At 44.1% G+C, this 20,061-nt stretch overlaps 2 protein-coding genes across 2 annotated transcripts; one reads left to right on the forward strand and one right to left on the reverse strand.

Annotated features, from left to right (window-relative positions):
- Positions 1-227: 227 nt before the first annotated feature.
- adra1aa (adrenoceptor alpha 1Aa) lies at positions 228-5,744 on the forward strand. The gene is made up of 2 exons (XM_041937740.1): positions 228-1,140; positions 5,191-5,744. Exons 1-2 carry the CDS (start codon positions 243-245, stop codon positions 5,742-5,744), a joined length of 1,452 nt encoding a protein of 483 aa, XP_041793674.1. The 5' UTR covers positions 228-242.
- Positions 5,745-10,386: 4,642 nt separating this feature from the next.
- Positions 10,387-18,464, reverse strand: dpysl2a (dihydropyrimidinase like 2a). Its single transcript, XM_041936545.1, has 14 exons — positions 18,360-18,464; positions 14,898-14,986; positions 14,505-14,689; positions 14,170-14,334; positions 13,818-13,879; positions 13,627-13,707; positions 13,473-13,541; positions 12,811-12,931; positions 12,539-12,695; positions 12,222-12,363; positions 11,942-12,112; positions 11,486-11,665; positions 11,208-11,394; positions 10,387-11,122 (listed from the first exon to the last, which is right to left on the reverse strand). The coding sequence occupies exons 1-14, from the start codon at positions 18,399-18,401 to the stop codon at positions 11,031-11,033; spliced, it is 1,743 nt and encodes a 580-aa protein (XP_041792479.1). The 5' UTR covers positions 18,402-18,464; the 3' UTR covers positions 10,387-11,030.
- Between the last annotated feature and the right edge of the window lie 1,597 nt (positions 18,465-20,061).

Here is a 20,061-nt window from a genome sequence, read left to right on the forward strand (position 1 = left end):
GTTTCTGCATGCACCCTGTTTTATTTTTCTTGATGCTTTGCCAACGTAATGGCAATTTGCTCGAAGCATCATCATTCAAATTATGTTTTGACAAGACGAACTTAATGTGATCATTACTCTAATGGATTTTATGAGAATGCTCTGATGTCCCTTTTCTCCTGTGGTGAACTTAAATAGGTGTGTGTTTCAGTCTACCTTTGTTGCACAGGACAGTGTCGAGCATCAGCGTAGTACTGGAACAGATGGTTCCTGTGCTGGACAATATGACCCCAGCTCCTCTGACACAGAACTGCTCCAACTGCAGCCAGGTTTTAGTCCCAGAGCTCAACGTGGTCAAGGCTGTGGTTTTGGGCCCGGTGCTTGGCGTCTTCATTGTGTTTGGGATTGTGGGAAACATCCTGGTGATCCTCTCAGTTGTTTGCCATCGACACCTGCGGACGGTCACACATTATTTCATAGTTAATCTGGCGGTGGCAGATTTGCTGCTGAGCTCCACTGTCCTACCTTTCTCTGCCATTTTAGAGATTGTGGATCGTTGGATGTTTGGACGAGTCTTTTGCAATGTTTGGGCAGCTGTGGATGTGCTCTGCTGCACTGCTTCCATCATGAGCCTCTGCGTGATCTCTGTTGACCGCTACATTGGTGTCAGTTACCCTCTGCGGTACCCAACTATAATGACAAAACGCAGGGCGCTGCTGGCGGTGATGCTGCTGTGGGTGCTGTCTATCATCATATCTATTGGACCTTTGTTTGGCTGGAAAGAGCCGGCGCCCGAGGACGAGTCCATCTGCAAGATCACGGAGGAGCCGGCCTACGCCATCTTCTCTGCCGTGGGCTCTTTCTACCTCCCTCTGGCCATCATACTGGTCATGTACTGCCGGGTTTATGTGGTAGCTCACAGGGAGAGCCAGGGCCTGAGGGAGGGCCATAAGACAGAGAAGTCAGATTCAGAGCGGGTGATACTCAGGATACACAGAGGCAACACAGCTGTGTCAGAGGACGAGGCCCTTCACAACCGCACACATTTCGCCCTCCGACTGCTCAAGTTCTCACTCGAGAAGAAGGCCGCCAAGACCTTGGGCATTGTGGTTGGCTGCTTCGTGTTGTGCTGGCTGCCATTTTTCCTGGTGCTACCTATCGGTGAGTATTATCACGCTCGTCTTAAGTAAGTAAGTAAGTTTGTGCAACAGATCATGTCCAAGACCTCTGCAACATTTGTGTGGGCAAAGCAACAATTGGTTGGACATTTTGGGAAACATGCGCATTTGCTTTATTGCTGAGAGTAATATGAGAGGATTGATACCACTCTGTATGGTAAATATGAAGCTACAGCCAGTAGTGGGTTAGCTTAGCTTAGCATAAAGTCTGAAAACAGGAGGAAACAGATAGCCTGGCTCTGTTCAAACAGCACCTCTAAAGCTCACAAATGAACACATCATTGCTTGTCTGTTTAATCTTTACTAAAACCAAAGACTAAAAATGACGGGTCGTGGTTCTACAGGTGTTGTGACTGGACGCAGTAACATTTTAGAGTCCTGAGTGAGCTTTACAGGTGCTTGCAGATTTAGTTCACCAGGCGTTTTGTTATACAGAATCATCTGGGAAGTCAACCATGGAAGTGCCAGCACTTTCAAAAATCACTTGGCAGGTGATTGGATGATGCATCACCAGAGAAGAAATACTCTCCGGTTCTGATATCACCAATGCTACACCGATGTTTTCACGCAAAGGCTAGCTTCTCTTCTCGTCACGTCTAAACCACGCCCGGTCGTAGCTGCCAGCGGTTCCTCGTAGGAGGCTGACTGGTCCAAACCACTGTGGTTCAGCCACAAGTTCACAACTTGATGCCTGGCGAGATGGATTCTCAGCTTGTGTGATCTTGTGATCTCGCGAATCCAATCCGGTTTCCCCCTGTATCCAGTCTGTACGCTATCTCCTGGCTCCAGATTCATAATGACGGGTCATATATGAAAGTGGTTTTCTCATCTAACTCAGGGCAACAAAGAAAATTAGCACATTTCCCCAAATGTCACTACTCCTTTAAAGATCCACAAGACCTGCTTTTAATCCTTTTAATCAATAAGATTCCACAAAGGAAAAATAGGTTCATATATTTGATCACCTGCATTTACACGTATGAGTCAGACCACTTTTAGAAAGCCATTCACCTTCTGCATTAATTCATTTTACAGATACATTCATTGATTGCCAAGTTTTTAAGTGCTGGCGAATTTAATAGTTTGATCAAGTTAATTGAATTGCTCCTCTGTGGGAGCACACTGAAGTTACTATCATTCAGACGAGCCTTGTGGCCTCTTGTAGTAAATGCTTTGACTCGGTCAGGTAGACGCTCTATAAATAGGCTCCATAAATCTTTCAGGTCTCTGACAGCCTCTGTTGCTCCCCTGTCTGTAAACAAAAGCACAGACTTTCAGACCAACATGTATTTCAAACACTCACTCTTTAAGAAGTGTAAAGCCATTTTTCTGCTCCTTCCTCTCCCCTTTGTGTCTGCGGCTCACTTCATCACAATGCCGGCCCAGCAATGACAGATAAAGCTATCACATCAGTGTCAGACCGTATATTATGTTCCCTTCAAGAACACCCAGCTTTATGAAGACGGACTTGAAGGGAAATCACACGGCTTGCCGACCATGCATGCACTGTATGTGCCGGAGTCAATATGGAGGGAATGTGAGGCGGAAATCTGAACCAAGTAGATATGAGATATGGCAAAGCCCTCAGAAATCCCTCAGGGTTTTTTTTATTTATTCCATGCTCTCATGCTCATAAATATAGCTGTTACCATTTGGCTGAAGGCCTCTCCGGACTGGGAAATGAGGAAAGGCCTCAGCTTACCAACACTCCCGCACTAAAGCTGGCGTCTGGCTGCATACCGCTGCCACATAAGTCTGTGGACAATGATAGATTCATCAGTGAATCACCAAGCAATGGTCTAGCTTTGACATGTAGAGCCAGATAACTCTTGATTGTTTGATTGTTTGACATTGTTTTGCCATCAGAGAAAAATACATTTGAGAAAGCTGAAATGTTTTCAGCTCTGTTTTTATTTGAGGACTGTCTCTCCTTGACTTTGTCTTTCTCAGAGCCAATGCTAATTTAAAGAATAATTTCATGTCCTCTGGCCAAAGATGTTAAGATGTCAAACATGATCTGCAACGTCCCTAGTCTGCAAAGTCCACCTATTGTTATCTAATAAAGGCATAAAATGTCCTCACCCCCAAAATCAAAGTCATTCCATACCTTTTATGAAAAGCAGTGGTTCAGTGCACTTTCTGATTTAAAGGTTTATGAAAGTCGCACCTGTAGCCACACCTCATCACAATCGAAAAAATGGATTTTCAGTTGGCGTTAAGCCTCATTTTAAAGTTGCACCAGTCACCAAACTGCAGTTCCCCCCAGCTGTCCCAAAAAATCATCTATCGAACCCGTCCTCTCCAGAAAAACGACTGCGTAGGTCGACTGTGCAAGCAGGTTATTACGATTACATTTACGTTTACTGCATGGACTGAATTGTCTGTGATGAAAGTCATATTAGCTTTGTCGCTGTACTCCCCAACAGTGAGATACATTGTTTTGGGGGTCACTGGCGAACGAGCTATTCAGTCGTTTAGGTATGAGGGTGTTGCATCGATCAGATAATTGCTTTGATTTTACAGCGTGCATCTTAACCTTTTTGCTTCACTCTCACCGAGCTCACCAACGTCGATTTGAGCCGCCGCTGTTTTCAGGCTCTAAAAACCGCAGTGTGCTACCAGCCGCGCGCTAAACAGCTGCTAGATAATCAGATATTTTTCTCATGAGTTGGTGGAGACCAAAACGGAGCTAAAAGGAGAGGGAAAAGTTGCTTGTGCTTGTCAGGTGGACAAACACTCCACATGAACGCTGATGTTGCTGTTTGAAGGATGAACACCACAAATGTATCAGTGGAAGTCATATAGAATTTTCTCCAAGCAAATCGTGTTGTCCTTTAATTGAATTGACAAAAGTTACATAGGTTTCCCTTGACAACAGCCAGTGATGCTTCATTGATTTTGGACATCAAAACATTTGTCAAACAGCTGCAATACCCTTCATTTTTCATTAAACAATGAATTTATCAAACATACTGGCAATAATAGAATTGTTTTTGTTGGGACAGCTGGGGATAAAACGTATGAGCTGTAGAGCCAGGCACAAAATAATTTGCTCCCGAACTCTCTCCACCTTCTACCTTCCATCCATCTCGATATCTCGATCTCATTTTTCAAAAGCCCACGTTTAACCGTCTGCAGCAGCTCGCCCAATAAACCATTTTACAAGACAGCTTGTCCCCTTCTGCCTCCGATGATAGATAGATAGATAGATAGATAGATAGATAGATAGATGGCAGCCGCACAAGAAGTCAGCCATTTAAGTATTTTAATGTGTCACTTGCAGTCATTGGATATGTGAAGTATCAGCTACATTCGCAGTGACTAACAGGCCTGCATGTAATGTGCCTGTTAAGCCATTTTCTCTGCTTCTTCATTAAGGATCCCACTCACGCTGTCTGCCGTGAACACTTCCTCTAATCAAAAGCAGCACTATTTGTGACGGCAGTTTTAATCCGAGCCTCAACCTTGATGGCAAGTGGGGAGCTTTTATTAGCGGAGTGTGGATAAAACAATTAAAAATATATTGGCTTAGGTGGATGTAAATGAGAGCAATGATATGTTTCTCCCGTGTTATTTTCACATAAACACAACCCCGCGATGAAATCGATACTAGCGCAGGTAACTGGAGCTCTACAAACATCATCTGTATCATTTTAGCCGTGCTAGCAGCGTAGCTCGTGGCCAGTGTTCAGTTAGTCACTTTGGTCAAGACTGAAATATCTCAATCACTTTGGATGGATTGCCTTCGCCCGAGATGGCTGGGATAGGCTCCAGCCCCCCTGTGACCCTGCAGAAGATTAAGCAGTGTATAGATAATGGATGGATGGATGGATGGATGGATTGTTGACATACATGTCCCCAGAGGATGAATCCTCATGACTTTACAGTTGTGCCTACAGCCTCATAGAGCTGCGAGCATGGCGGTAGATTTGCTTTCGAATATCTCAAACTCCACATTCCAGGCAAGACATCAGTTTGGATTTTGTTTTTCTTTCTGCCGTAATGTTAATCCCTCTTGTTTATCTTAATACAGGCTCAATTTTCCCTGCATACAGACCTTCAGACACTGTCTTCAAGATCACCTTCTGGCTCGGTTACTTCAACAGCTGCATCAACCCCATCATCTACCCGTGCTCCAACCAGGAGTTTAAGAAAGCTTTCCAGAGTTTACTCGGAGTTTGCTGTCTAAGAATGACCCCCAGACCGCACCATCAGCATCTGAATGCGGTTCAGAGCCAAACTCAGGGTCACAACCAGACGCTCAGTCTGGGCCTGGACAGCAGGGGGGCTCCCTGTCGACTCAGCCCTTCCTCCTCTATGGCCCTGTCCAGAACCCCTTCCTCCAGGGACAGCAGGGAGTGGAGGGTCTTCTCTGGAGGCCCCACCGCCGGATCTGGACCGGCTGAGACGAGCAGGGCCAAAGTGGCCAAACTCTGCAGTAAAAGCTTCCACCAAACCTGCTGCTGCATCCTCAGCGGCGGGACTCCCCCACAGGAGTCAAACTGCGCCCAGCCCCCTCCTGTCGGAAACCTTCCCACCATTAAAATCCACCAACTGTCCCTGTCGGAAAACGGAGAGCCCGTATAACTACCGTAATCCTCCATCCATTAGTCACGACTCCGCTTTCAAGGTCGCAGATGAGGAGATATTTCCTTTTGCTCTGTTACCATCACAATTGCTGCGCTGTGTTGGAATGATGGCTGCTTCTAATCGAAAACGTAAAAGTCTCTGCTTTGATATCATTCTGTGATTTCTCTGGATGTAAGATTGAAAGAAACACGACAGCCATTTTATTTAACCCCTTTCCACACTGCAGTCCATCGAATGTCCCTAAAGTTTGTTTAAGTGTAGAAAAGATCCTGTAAACGCTCCCCTGATGTGGACCAAAAGAAAAAAAATCCATACTGTAAAGAGACCAAAAGACCTCTAAATGTTTACATATTTTTTATTCCAGAAGAGCAGTTCACATGTATAATCATGTAAATAGGAAAGTTTTATATGTTGCATGATTTCACCAAATGTTTCAGAATGCTGGTCAGTGGTGCTCCCGTTTGCCTAATGCTGTTCCTGTCGTCAAAATGCTGTTTGTGTACTGCTTTGTACACAGTAAAGACCAAGGGACCTTGTGTACTTCCATGTCACATTACAATAAATTTATATGACGTACTCCCAACAAGGGATTCATGAGGACATTTTTAGACTTGTTGTTTCTTTTGGTTGATTCACTGAATATATCGCCCTCAAAGCTTCTACTTCATCTATCCACATTCCCACAATTTCATGTACCTCCCAGCGATGCCAGATGGACGTCTTAATATACTTGTGTGGAATTTTAACTGACCTTGCGGTTGCTGACCTCAATCCTGACCGGCCCCCAAGCCTCTTAAAAAATCCACCAGATTTAGAGATGTCAAGTTAAGTCATACAGTCACAGACATTCTTCTCTCAGGCCGTACTCTTTGTTTCGGTCTTTTTTACTTGCAGTGCACTTACAAAGCACGCAGAGCCTTGATCTGGGCTTTTCGTAAAATCCTCTGCGTGGGTGCTGTTTACCAGTGCAAAGGTGCAAAACTGAGTGTGTTCAGTGTGAGGTCAAGACTGCAAAGTGTCTCTCTGTTTACGCAGAAGCACCAAAGGGCAAGAGGACAACCTCTGCCAACCGTATTGATTTATTTCCCCCTGGCTACTCCTTCTGTAGTACCAAGATGCACTCCCTTTGTGAGTGAGAGTGGGAGGAAATGCAGTCGGCATTGTTAAGTCCATCCACCCGTCTGCGTGTGAAGTTCAGCCCTAGAAGTGGAGTCGACAGATTTCCCACAGGGGAGGGACCGGCAAGGCAGCGAGAGTGCTTGTCTGTGTCCGCGTTGTCATTGACTAGCATGTCTGTGAACCTGTAAATCACACCATCTCCGCGCCGATGCCATTAGGAGAGCAGCCACCAGCCGCAGCAATAAACTACAGATGGTACAGATGACCTAATTCACCCCTCCCTTCTATTGTCTGTCTCTGTGGAGAGTGGTGGGATTATGAACAAAACCTCAGCCAGCGAATACCTGTGTGCCTTTATAAAGATATATCATCTTCCAAATGCAATAGCTGTAATGAACACCATAAATAGATCTGCAGCCCTGCAGTAGTCAGATATAGACTGGAACAGGGCAAGAACAGTCTCCCTGTGTTCCACTCTCTCCTCTTATCCAGAAGCTCAATTTTTTTGCATTCATGTTGCATTTATCAATAAGTGTATAATCTGCATTCCCTCAGCATTGTTTTAAAATCTGATCCATCGCTGAACCCACAATCTTTGATCCTAGAGGGGAATGAATGCTTTCAGATCTAAATTCATGTTCGTGATGATGATGTAGTGATGACAATTCGATTCTGGGAAGGATTGTGGACTTGCAATGCTGGTGTCTATGTTCCAGGGGATTGAAAGCATAGTGAGCGCAGCTGGTGAGTCATGTTTGCACACTTCTCCCAGGAGGGCTTAGCTTTGTAAAGTCTTCCTGATGCTTTTTGTGTTCTTTCTAAAGCTCTCATCAGTGGGTGAAGATGCTGACATTATAGGATTCCCCTCTCCGGTTTAATCAGTGCGCTCATCATGCTAAGTCCTAATTGGACGACTGTCAAACAGCCAGGGGGCTTCACTAATCACAGAACTGTTGTTGATGTGTGCACTCTCTGTGACGTTGTCTTGCTCGGTTCATTTTACTGGGAGCGTCCCTGTGGGTGAAGTGTTGAAGGAGCTGGAACAACAAAATGCTGCTGCGAGGCTGAGGCAGCGCACCACGACTCTGTGCCTCCACCTAGTGTCTTGCTGCCTCTCTGCAGTTACTCCAACCACTGCTGGATGTGGTGCGACTCAACAAAGTAATTGATTTCCAAATTTGAAACTGACAGCACTCAGTTTTAAGAGGTCAGATTGTTGACTAATCCTTTCTGGAAAGGACTTTCACATATGTCAAATTCTCCAGAAGGTTCCCGGACAGGATTGTGTAATTGGACATTAATTGTAAGGACGCTGGAGACACTGCTCATTTGGCACACTTCTAATTAATTGATTCCAGTTAATTGCTTATGTGATAAAGCGAATCTTTTAATCAGCAATCTAAGAAAGATTCAGTCTTTACTTAAGTAAAAGCAGCATTAAGACAGTGTTAAAAAGTAAAAGTCCTGCAACTTAATTAAAGAAGCATTAGTAAAAGTATTCATAAAAATCACCCCTATGAGCATTATGTTATTAAAGGAGCCCTATTAAAATGTTCATATTTAAAAATTATGAATATATATATTATATTTAAAGATATATTGGTGTTGGATGTCGTCTTTCCACAAAAGAGTCTTTGCAGCCTCAATTAAAAATCTTAAATTTATGGATGTGAATGTATATTTAATTTCCTTCTTCACTGAGAAGTCTATTCTCACTTTATGTGACCCGGAGGTTTAAAGATTCAACGTCACACTTGTGTAAGTTGCATATTGGAACACGATTGGCCCCCAAACTGTGATCGTGTCACAAAATCTCACAGCACAGGGAGATTTTCCTCCGTCAGCAGATCTTCAAGTCAAACTCAAGTGTCTGCACGATGAAGCCGAAGCGTCCAGGTGACGTAAAACACAATTCTGACTGTGTGCATGAAGGATTTTATTCTTGTAGCTCAAAAGCTGACAAGTGGCATAACAGAGAGCTGTAACAATGCATCAACAATGCAAGGTCGTTAAATCATAGCAGTAGAAAAGGGGAAATACTCAAGTACAGTACTTGAGTAAATGTACTTTCCACCCCTGCTTTTAATCAATGTGCAGCAGGTGAACAAACAAAAATGTCAAATTTGTCAACAGGCAAGAAGAGTTTAGTGCATCTTTCCTGGAAAATCCTCTGAAAGCTAACAAATGATATAAACTTACTAAAATTGTACATTATGTGAGTATTAAAGTATTAGGAAGTTATTGGATAAAGTGTTTCATTTGAATTGTAGATGGTGAACTTATTCGTGTATTGTATATATTAAAAAAAGAGTCTGGAAAATGTTTAATTTTTATTATTTTAATCCACTGAAGTCAACACAGATAGGGTCAAATGCTGACAGGACCGATGATTTCCCCCCCAAAACCCTGGTTTCCTACAAAACATACACGACCAAGGGAGTATCACACTTGCTGGGGGAGGGGCAACAACATCACAACTCAATAACCATCACCAAGAAACTTCCCCGAATGTAAATCACTTCACATTATAGCTCGGCATACAAAACCTACACTTGACAAGGGAATGAGGAAGAGATAATCCAGTGTTTTACAGTCTGGCTGTAGAGTGCGTGAAACTGACAACCCAACGCGTTTCAGTGAATACAGTTACTACCTCGAGTGAATCTGGTGTCGACAACGTCGGGCAGGTAGAGGGGGTAAGAAAAACCGGCTATCTGGTAATTCATTCACAACACCAACACCGAGAACAGTGGACACATCATGAGCACGCTGTGAGGGACTTCCTATACATACTGAGGCATTTTTCATCAGGTCTCAAAGATCATGGTTCCACTTCTTCCAAGAGCCTTCATAGATACAGTGTGCTATCAATATGTTACACAACAGGCAGGCAAGTAGTTCAAGTCAACACATATCCTAAAACATACAGACGTTTCCAATACAAAGAAAAAGTTGCAAGCTCACATACATTTTTACCGTTTGGATTCTTACAGGTGCAAATCAATTTAAAAGAAATGGTGGGTAAATGACTGTACTGTGACTGCTGATATTACAGAGTTTACACGACCGCAGTGTGGAGGTGGACATCATCTGCACATATACAGCAAAGGTTGTATAGCACCAGGTGCAGAGAGGCTGCAGGCAAACCTCCCGGTTAGCTTCTTCGTAGTTTCAGTCTGCATCCCCAACAATATACACCGGTCTGATTATTGGAAGCTTGTTGCCCTGACAACCTCTGAGGAAAAACAACAAAATGATGAAATGGAGGAAAAGGTTCATGTTGCTTGGACAAAATGTAGCGTGCCAGCCGTTTCTCCCCCGATGTTCAGGTCGAATGAGTGGTTAAACCCTAAAAATACCCTTTCTGTTCCTTTCAGTGCAGTCAGCGCTTTCCAAAACGACTGATGAAAACATTAAACATCCATTTAAAAAAAGTGCAACTATAACACAAACAGAAGGTGAATTGTTCAGCTGCACACAGTACCGACAAAAAAACCAAATACTGCAAACGTCAGGTTGTTATGAGATGCAGGAACCGTTTTCTACAGTCTAATCTTTCATGATTAGTTTCTTGTGGCAGCAATGAAACAACATTTTTGTACTAAAACAGCAATCTTACAGTGTAACAGTGTCAAAACACGGACAATGGAAGCTTTACTTTCAGCTGAAGGTGGCTCTGGAACACGACCACCGGCACATTCTAACTTATATCTGGGAAATGAACAGCGCATGAAGAAAAAGTGTAAACGCGTGACGTTCCTAAAATGCCCGCTCGTGAAACTGACCGCTTCCTGGGACTACTTTCTGAGGCAGGAGGGCAACTAAACAGCTCGAACATGTACAGCAAAAAATATACAAAAAAATGTAAACAAAGTAATGTCATCAAAACCAAACTGGGCTTAAAAACAGCAAAAAAAGCTGCTTCGATTCACTTGTTCCTTCCTCGGTGATGGAACATGGCAGGAAAGATGAAACAAAATGGAATAGTGCCTTCTTTTTTTTTGCATGAGGTGACATCGTGGGAGTGTGTGAATAAGAATGGATGGAGTGCTTTTGGGTGGGATGCAGGGGGGGGTCAGAGGTGACCTGATGTGATGTGACAGCGGTAAGAGTGGCCTCTGGTCCCGCGTTGCCCTGCATCCACGGCTCAGTTGAGAGGAGAGCTTAGCCGAGGCTGGTGATGTTGGCTTTTCCACCGGGGGGAGCCACGATGCGTTGAGTGGTGCGGCGAGGAACATTGTCATCGATTTGGGCACCTAAAAAAATGACGGTACAATCCAATAAAACTTCCAGTTGTGAAAGAGGCCGACTGCAGGGACTGAAATGTGTGCAATCACTCACCAGACAGACTGAAGCCAGACTGGTGAAGGTTGCGCACTGGCTGGTGAGTAACCTGCTGTTGCTGCTGCTGCTGCTTGGCCGGGGAAGTCTTCACTGAGGAGACGGAGGACATCACCTTGGGAGTCACAGTCACCTCGCACACCGGGCCATCGTACTGGCCCCTGGGGACTCCTCGCAACTCTGTGAGCTAAACGTACAGCCACAGCTCGTCAGACCAGAAGCCGTGCAGCCCATCGGCGAGTTTCTCTAAGGTGTGACTACCTGCAAGAAGGACTCACCCTGCTGCGAGCCTTTATCCTCTTGTACACGTGGTCAGAGAAGGGTTTACGGCTGATGTAGCGCCCGCAGCCCTCCATGGTGTGAAGGCTGCCCTCCTCCAGCACTATCTTGCCTTGGCTGATCACCACCACAGGACCTCCACGCACTTCTGTGCCCTCGAAGATGTTGTACTCCACCGCCTGAGAGAAGAAGAGATTTGATCAGGGCACAACTAAAACACTGCTCATTACATGATTAGCATAAGTGTTTGTGTTATTCATTGTGTTATTCTGCATTACATCAGTCGATGTGTGTTGAAAAATTTAACTGCCACTGCACCGCTCTTCTTAAGAGAGGTGGCTATACCTTACGATGTGCACTGCAGCCTATACAATCTTAAAAATTAGCTCTCAACATGTCTTGGACACATAAATGACATAGCAGAGGAGAGTTGAGAGTCAAAGTTATCATCTGACCAGGTTGTGGCTCTTGGCTGAGATGATCTTGGTGACATCTGGGTCCCACAACACGAGGTCGGCATCAGACCCCACAGCGATGCGGCCCTTGCGGGGGAACAGGTTGAAGATCTTGGCTGCGTTTGTGCTGGTCACTGCCACAAACTGGTTCTCATCCATCTTGCCAGTCACCTTTTGGGACAGGACAACCAATCACGTGCTAGCGCCTAAACATGCACAGAGGTCATCTGCTTGATGGGAGTGTATGGAATGTGTGAAGAGGGGGTCGAATCAAACTCACCACACATTTGTCCCAGATTAGAGACATCCTCTCCTCAGTGCCATTGGTGCCCTCTGGGATTAGGGTGAAGTCATCTTTGCCTATTGCACGCTGAGAAGTCTGGAAGGTGCAGTGAGCACTGCCAGTCACCTGCAAGTCCCCACTAGATATGAAAGAAAGCAGGAAAACTCATTTCATACGAGCAATACGGTTCATGTTTCAACAATTACTCATAAGATAAATGTGGTGTTTATTAGTCTACCTTTGCATTAAGTGCATGTAAAGGGCATTTCATAATGAGCTCCAGCTATCTTTAGGTCCTGGTATGGAGCACCTACCATGACAACAGAGAGCTGAGGTAGTCAGGGGTGGTGGGATCAGGACTGAGCGGTGGAGAAGTGACATAGGCTGCAGCCTTGGCCCAGTTCTTGCTCCAGTAATGGGTACCGTCTGTGCCCAAGCTGGCAGATATGGGCTCTCCATAAACCACAGCGCCTACAGGAGTAGACAGGATGACATCAGGGAAAAAAAAAGAAAAGAGCCGGAAGCCAGGCAGCCACTGATGAAGGTGTGCAGTAAATCTGCACAAAATAAAAGTTTCTCTTTTTACCCTTTTTCCTGGCAAGAGCAATGACGTCAGCAGCACTCTTGCTCATCACCTTGGTGATGTAGAGGGGGCAGTTGGTCTGATTGGCTATGGTGACAGAGCGATTGACTGCCTCGGCCTCCACCTGCAGACACACGAAGTCAGAATCATCAGCAGTCTGGTTTCCATACCGGATTTCTCTTAAAAAGTGCGACAGCTGCACCTCTTTCACTCGACAAAAAGCCTGCTAACAGCCACTAACACCTGGCTTTCCTCTTCAGCAGAAAAGGGTACAATCAGCATTCATTCCTCGGTCAAATGACTCTGCAGTAGTCACAGGTATTTATTGGCTCCAGCTCCAATCGGCAGTGATGGAAACACGACACCTACGACAGACTAATGACAGACTTCATATTCTGCAAGATGCAACACTGGCAAGAGGTGAGAAGCTTCTCCTGATTCAGTCAGCGTTTAGTTTTAAAGAGACACTGAAGTAAAAGACACAAAAAAGCAACCACTGTAACATTGTCGCTATCCTTCATGCTGTTGCCTACTGTTCCCTGTTTTCTGGCACATTTGTGATGAAAGGCAAACTGGTCCACCAGAAATTGAAAAAGCACATATATATATGTGTTTGTTTCGGTGGGTATTGGTGGCATTATTGAGAAACCTGTCCTCTATCTTACCTCCTCTGGGCGGCTGAGCACATGACCTTCAGGGCCAGTGATCCCCAGCTCTAGAATACGTCTCTGCTCCTAAAAAAAAACCCGCACAAGAACATTAAGATCCAAAATGGCGATAACTGCTTACAACTGAGATTTGTCCGACTCATTCTGTTACCTCTGCAATGATGTCGCCATTCTCAGCATGCACCTGTGCAATGGCTCCAAGGTCTCTGATGACACTGAACACCTCATAGATCTAAAAGGAAATGACACACGCTGGGTCAGCTCGTAGGACAGGCATCCACGCCTCAAAAACATATGCCGTGACAGACGGCTCAGCAGAGCGTGCAGAGCCGCCGAGCATACCTGAGAGTCAGAAAGTTGGAAAACATCCTTATAAGCCAAATAGACCAGGAAAGAGTTGACACCTGAAGATAGAAAACTTATGAGAGAAAACAGCCAAAGGTGGAATAAAGAGAGCAAAAGAGGGAAAACCCAGAGCAAAGGAGAAAAGTAAAATCAAAAGGATAAAAATTACAAAGCAGAAACATTCAGTTACTGTTTACGGTCTGTGAGCAGTCGCTTACTTCTTTCCCAAAGCAACGTCTGAGAAACACTTTTTATTGAAATATAATGACTGAGAAAAATTCCCGTACTAGTAAAAGTGGCAGCAAGTCTAAAGTATGTGGAGACAAACGTGAACGTGTTGACTGCATACCATGATCCTTCGCTAGGGCCTCCATCTCTTCTTGAGTGCCTTTGTTCCACTCGGTGATGTCCACATGCAGGGAATAGTCACAGCAGGACTTGCTATCGGCCCACTCCCTCCACTGTTTGAAAGCCGCAACCAGGCTGACGCCAGGCTCCGGCACCACGTGGTCGACTATGAATCACAAACAAACAGGTTGGATTTCGTGTGCGCAAGCAAACTGCATGATTAAATCATACGTTTGACGGGACGCGCATCTGCGGTGCTATGATCCCTGCAACGGGATGACTGCGCTTTAAACTGGTTGAAAAGGCATGTGGGAATACGTCCGATACAACACATACTGATCATAGTCGTCCCCCCAGCCAGGGCCGCTCTGGTGCCCTGATAGAAGTCATCTGCTGCCACCATGCCTCGGTCAGGCATCTGGAACCGGGTGTGCACGTCAATACCCCCAGGCATCACCATTCTCCCATGAGCCTCTATGATCTTAACTCCCCCGGGAACAATGAGGTTGTCTCCTATTTGCCTGAAGGAGGCAAATGAAAGGAAAGATACAGAAATGAATAAAGGAGACATGATAAAACTAAGAAAATTTAGATTCCAAGAATCAAGGTGAAGGTGTGTCCTGTTGTAGATAAATATCATTATCATTCTGTCATTTGTAATATGGCCCCTATAGGAGTTAGGAATCAGCAGCATTTGAAGCAGCCCTGTTCATCTTCTACCAAACTTACTTGATGACTCCATCCTCCATGTAGATATCAGCCAGGAACGACTGATCATCGTTGACTATCTTTGCTCCTTTGATGAGGAGACGGTCACTCTGGAAGGAGCAGACAGCATTTCACATTACCCACAAAGCACAAAAAATTCAAACCACCTGCTGAGCAGAGTAAAAGAGCAAGAATCATCTCTGTTAATTCCTGCTAGCTAAATAGTCTTTTCCATAATTCAACAGTAAATTTGACCAATTTCTAAGACAAACTACTTTTTAAAGAACAGAAAAAGACCCTTGGGCCAAATTCAGTGATTCATTTAGCTTAATGTATTTCCCAATTTGCCCAGAGAAAATGCTTTTATTAAGGCAGAAATAATAGTCACCCCATCGCTAATACAAACATCAATCAATCCATACCAATATTCATCCTGCGTAACGATGATGATGATCACACATGACAGACACGTCACTTGAAGGGAGGGAGCAACTCTTGATCAAAACCTTCAAGTAAGAGCTTAAACTCTTAAGAAGCGCAATTAACTCAAACTCGGCCTAGGTCGGCCTATTTCTCCTCGAGGCTTCCCCAGGGTCTCTGAGGACAGTCAGGAGAGCTAATGAAGACAAAAGTGGTTTACTGCCAAGCTCACAGCAGGAAACACTCAGTTTCTAATGAGCAGAGTGGACGGACACGGGCAGCAGGAATGCATTAGGTATACAAGTCGTGGCTGTATTGACATGATCTCCCAGCCCATTACTCCCCTATAAGTGGGTCATACAACCTACAGTATGTCCTCTCTGTGCCTGAGTGGTCCCCAATGAGAGCATTGAGATTGTTATATACCGCCAATCAAAATGGCTTTCATTGTGCATTGCTGTAGTCCTTAATTCTGTACATGCATCAGAAAGTCAAACCCAGATTCGAAAAAAGTCAAATGTAAATCCTCCATCAGAACCATCCTCGCTTGTGAACAACTGAACCTTTCAGGATGCTCCTTTCAGACCCAATCATCTATCGCCTGTTTCCAATCAACCTGTTTACCTGTGGAATGATCCAAACAGGTGTTTTTGGAGCGTTCCACATCTTTCCCAGTCTTTTGTTGCTCCTGTCACAACGTGTTGGAAACGTGTGGTTGCATCAAATTCAGAATAAGTAAATATTTACAAAAATCAGTGAAGCTGATGAGGTCAGATATCAAATATATTGACTTTGTGCTGTTTTCAACTGAGTATATGTCAAAAATAGCAGATGATCACATTTCATTAATGTTTTACACACAGTCCACAGTAGGAGTACAGTAGTACACATATATACACACAGACACGCACACACACACGAGCGTGCACACACACACAAACACACACACCCTTGTGAGAACTACAGACATAAAACTGAATGATTACTAACGACTGAATGCTGAATGCACTTTGTAAAGGGCTCAGTGTCAAGCAGTGTCAGCCATACTGTCAATGGAAGTAGAAACCGTGTCACATACACAGAACTACACTCAGCTGTCAGTTTATTAGGTTCACACAGGATGCAAAATTTGGCATTTTCACTGAGTGAAGCTCAGCGAAAATACTGTACCAGCATTTGGCCGGTGCTAATTATGTGTCATGGGCACACCTAGCTAAAACTAATGCAGAGAGGTGTTTCTGTTAGCCTACCCTCATTGATATTAACAGGTGGACAAAATAATATGAACATCAGCAGTATAACACTGAACAGCACCACACACTCCAGCCTCCAACATGAACAGAAAGTTGAATTAGCACCTCTCTATAACAGTTTGAACAGAAACTGAACACTACAACCTTCAGGAAGGAAGGATTTATTGCAGGGCTGCTGCATTACACTGCATTAGTTTTAGGTGTGGCTAATAAACTGCCAACTGAGAGTGTGTTACGGCTCAAATAGGCCAAGCATGAATAAAACATCTTTTCAAGTTGTATAAACATTATTGTTTTTGATTATTTCATGTGACACAACAAAAGCTTAACAGGCAAGCATCTAATTAAGAAGAGACCACGCTCACAATCATGATTAATATAATATATTACTTTTCTAGCATCATTTTTGCATCAATGCAGGCCTGGACCTGGTGATTATTCTCTTTTTTAAAGTTTAATTCCTGGTTTAAATGTCTAATTAGAAAAATCAATGTATGACATAATCTAATATGCCAAATTAACTTTAAAAAAAATCATAACCACTGTTTTAATTGACTCAAAAAATGAATGAATGGTGAAAATAATGACCATGTTTCTGTCACGCAGCTAATCAATAAATTGTATTGACTGCATCTAGATACGGTGGTATCAGCTATGACTGGACAAATGAATACGATGAAGGACCACCCTGTCTACGTCACTGTGAGGCTACAACCTTCACAGTATCACAATTGCTTTGTTTTAGGCAAATTTGGCTGCTGTTGTTCAGGAACAAAGCCTAATCTTGGGGTTTTTTTCAATAACTCTGCAGAATGAAACTACCTGCTTCGTTCCAAACTAACAAGCGTTGTCTGACTGTGTGTCTGAGGGCCGGGTGCCTGCTGCAGAGTTACTGCTGTCTGCATGTTGTGTCTGGGATGTCAGGGCTGCATGTTTGTAAGTCTGCCTCAACCTGTCAGACAACTACCTAGATAGCTGTCTGCACAAAACACAGCCTGACACTGAGTCAGTATATTTTTACAGGACAGTGGTGTTATTAAATAATCAAACTTAAAGCAGTTTCTGCCTATATGCTTCAGCACTCTGGCCATAACAGCTGCATGATGCAAGCTTAGAGAAAAAGGTTTGGATGGGTGCTTCTGTCCAATGACCTACTTTACAAAAGAGGTTTTACTTCTTTCAACTATCACGACATCCCTGCTGTAGACCCTTAATACTGTGCTTTCTGGTGGAAAAGCTGCACCATAGAGCAAATTTAAATGATCAAATCCCAGATCAGGGTTAAATAGCCAAAGCTTGTCCTAGCTGAAGCATTGGAAGATCTTGCAAAAGGCTAGTTGTGCAAATAAAAAAATAAAAAAAGAAGGTAGACTGAGTGGATGTCAGCTGATGGAGGATGAAAGATGAGATGATGATAGTGAAGGAGGCTCTGTCTAAACCTGTTAACTACACCCTACAAACTGAGGATGCTGCCAGGCAGAGCTACACAGCTACTAATGACAGCTAGAGGAGCAAAGAGCTGCTTCAATTAAGCCATGAGTGTTTATGACACAGAAAAATACTACAGCTCCAGTTATCAAAGAGCTTGCTGCAAACCCACTGGCAGGTTATCATTATTCATCCCAGGCTGTCAGTGTGTGAAGCTGGAGCAGGGGTGCTGCTGGTGACAGCGTCCGTGTAAATGAATGGACACGACAGCTAAGCGTTGGCTAGCTTTTCTAATCCTGAGGCTCAACGCACGCTGACAAATCACCACCACCGAAGGGCAAATGTGATTTTTTTTTTGTCCAAGCAATCAAAATGTACTTACTGTAATTCGTGGAATGTTCTTCTTTCCTTGGTAACCCGACATTTTGAAGATGCCTCAGACACAGCTGTCCCCCTGCCTCTTGGCTAACGCTAAGCTAGCTTGACTGGACAACCTCAGCTGCCAATGAAAGGATGAATGGATGCTCTGCTGGTTGGCCAGTCGACGCCCTGGGTGCTCTGTGCCTGTCCGACAATTTCTGTCGATAGTAAGTGACGTTTGCAGCCTCACAAGCAGTTTAATGAACGGATATAGCGTCGCCTAACACTCCTATCTTCAGATTTACTGCTATAAAGGGTCTCTGAAGACCAGACAAGCTCCAAGAAGAGAAGGGCCACAAAGAGGTACCGCGCATGCGCACTGCCCCGCCCTGCTCAGCTCCAGCTCCATGTTTCTTTGATGTGTTATCATCGGGGGAAACACGGGTCAGGGACCTCAACAGGTTACTGAGGAATAAAATAGTTAGAGATTAACAGTTATAATGACAATTGCAAAGTTTAAAACACTTTATATGGTGGTTGATTAACTCTGCAGTTGCATATTTTTGTAAATAAGATGGCCAGTCTCTGTCATATCAGGGTAAGTTTTTACAGGGAGCAGTCACATAAGATGACCTTTTGACCTGGGTGAACATTATGTCTTCTACCTTACATTAATGTTTTTTATGACATGGATACAACTTTAATTGCTGTATAGTTGGAATAAAACACTATATTCCACTGTGAGTCCAGCATGATCATAATCAGATTTCTGTGTTTTTGCTACTCAACACTGCTGGAATAAAAACAGTTATATTTTTCCAGTACTTGACATTAACCAGGAGCCTTCCCTGACTATGAACAAGCAATTTTTGGCCTGACAGGTTCAAAAAGAAATGCAACAATACTGTGCATGTGATCAAAAGGTGAAATCTGAAATGTGCCAGTCTGCATGCAAGGATGCTAGTAATAAGGATTAGAGGTAACTAAAAGTCACATCACATCCATTTAATGTTGCCCTCTCATCCGTTCAAAGGACCATGTACAAATAGCAAAGAGAAGACAAGCTTTGTAGGGGTCTAATTTGTGATATCTGTAGCTTAAAAAGTCTGGGCCTGTGACCAAAGGTTGCTGATTTGATCCCTGAACCATCAGGATAAATCTGGGTGGAAAGAGTGACTACTTACCCCTCTGTTACTACCACCACCTGAGAGCCCCTGAGCAAGAGGCTCAACACCAAACTGTGGAGCTGCTTGGTGGTTCAACTGGTCAGCTTCCAGATGTGGCCTCAGGATTGGCCTTAGTTTGCCCCTCCTTGTTGGCCTACTAGTTTTTCCCTGTAATTCAGGAAATTGATGGGTGGGGCTGAGACCTCATACCTGAGCAGACTGGGCTCAGGAGGCCATAAATCCTCTCATCCTCCCCTCTCTGGCTGACCGTGTTCACACTCCTCCCCATTCACCCACTGACACACTGACACAGGCATTGCATACATACCTTTCTGCTGACAAACACATTGCATTGCACTGTTCACTTCATTTCTTTCATTAAAAACTTTGGCATCATTTATAGACTATGTGTGGTCTCCCTCTTTTGTCACATACTTGAAAGCAGGGCTGTGACAATGTGTGTAACTGAGAAAAAACATGAACAAAATCCAGTTTCCCAGGATTTACAGTCAAAAAGCATAAGCATGTCAATATTTCAACCTTATTTAAAAAGATTTA

Source organism: Chelmon rostratus, chromosome 5 (assembly GCF_017976325.1).
Source record: "Chelmon rostratus isolate fCheRos1 chromosome 5, fCheRos1.pri, whole genome shotgun sequence".
In the NCBI taxonomy this organism is placed as follows: Eukaryota; Metazoa; Chordata; class Actinopteri; order Chaetodontiformes; family Chaetodontidae; genus Chelmon; species Chelmon rostratus.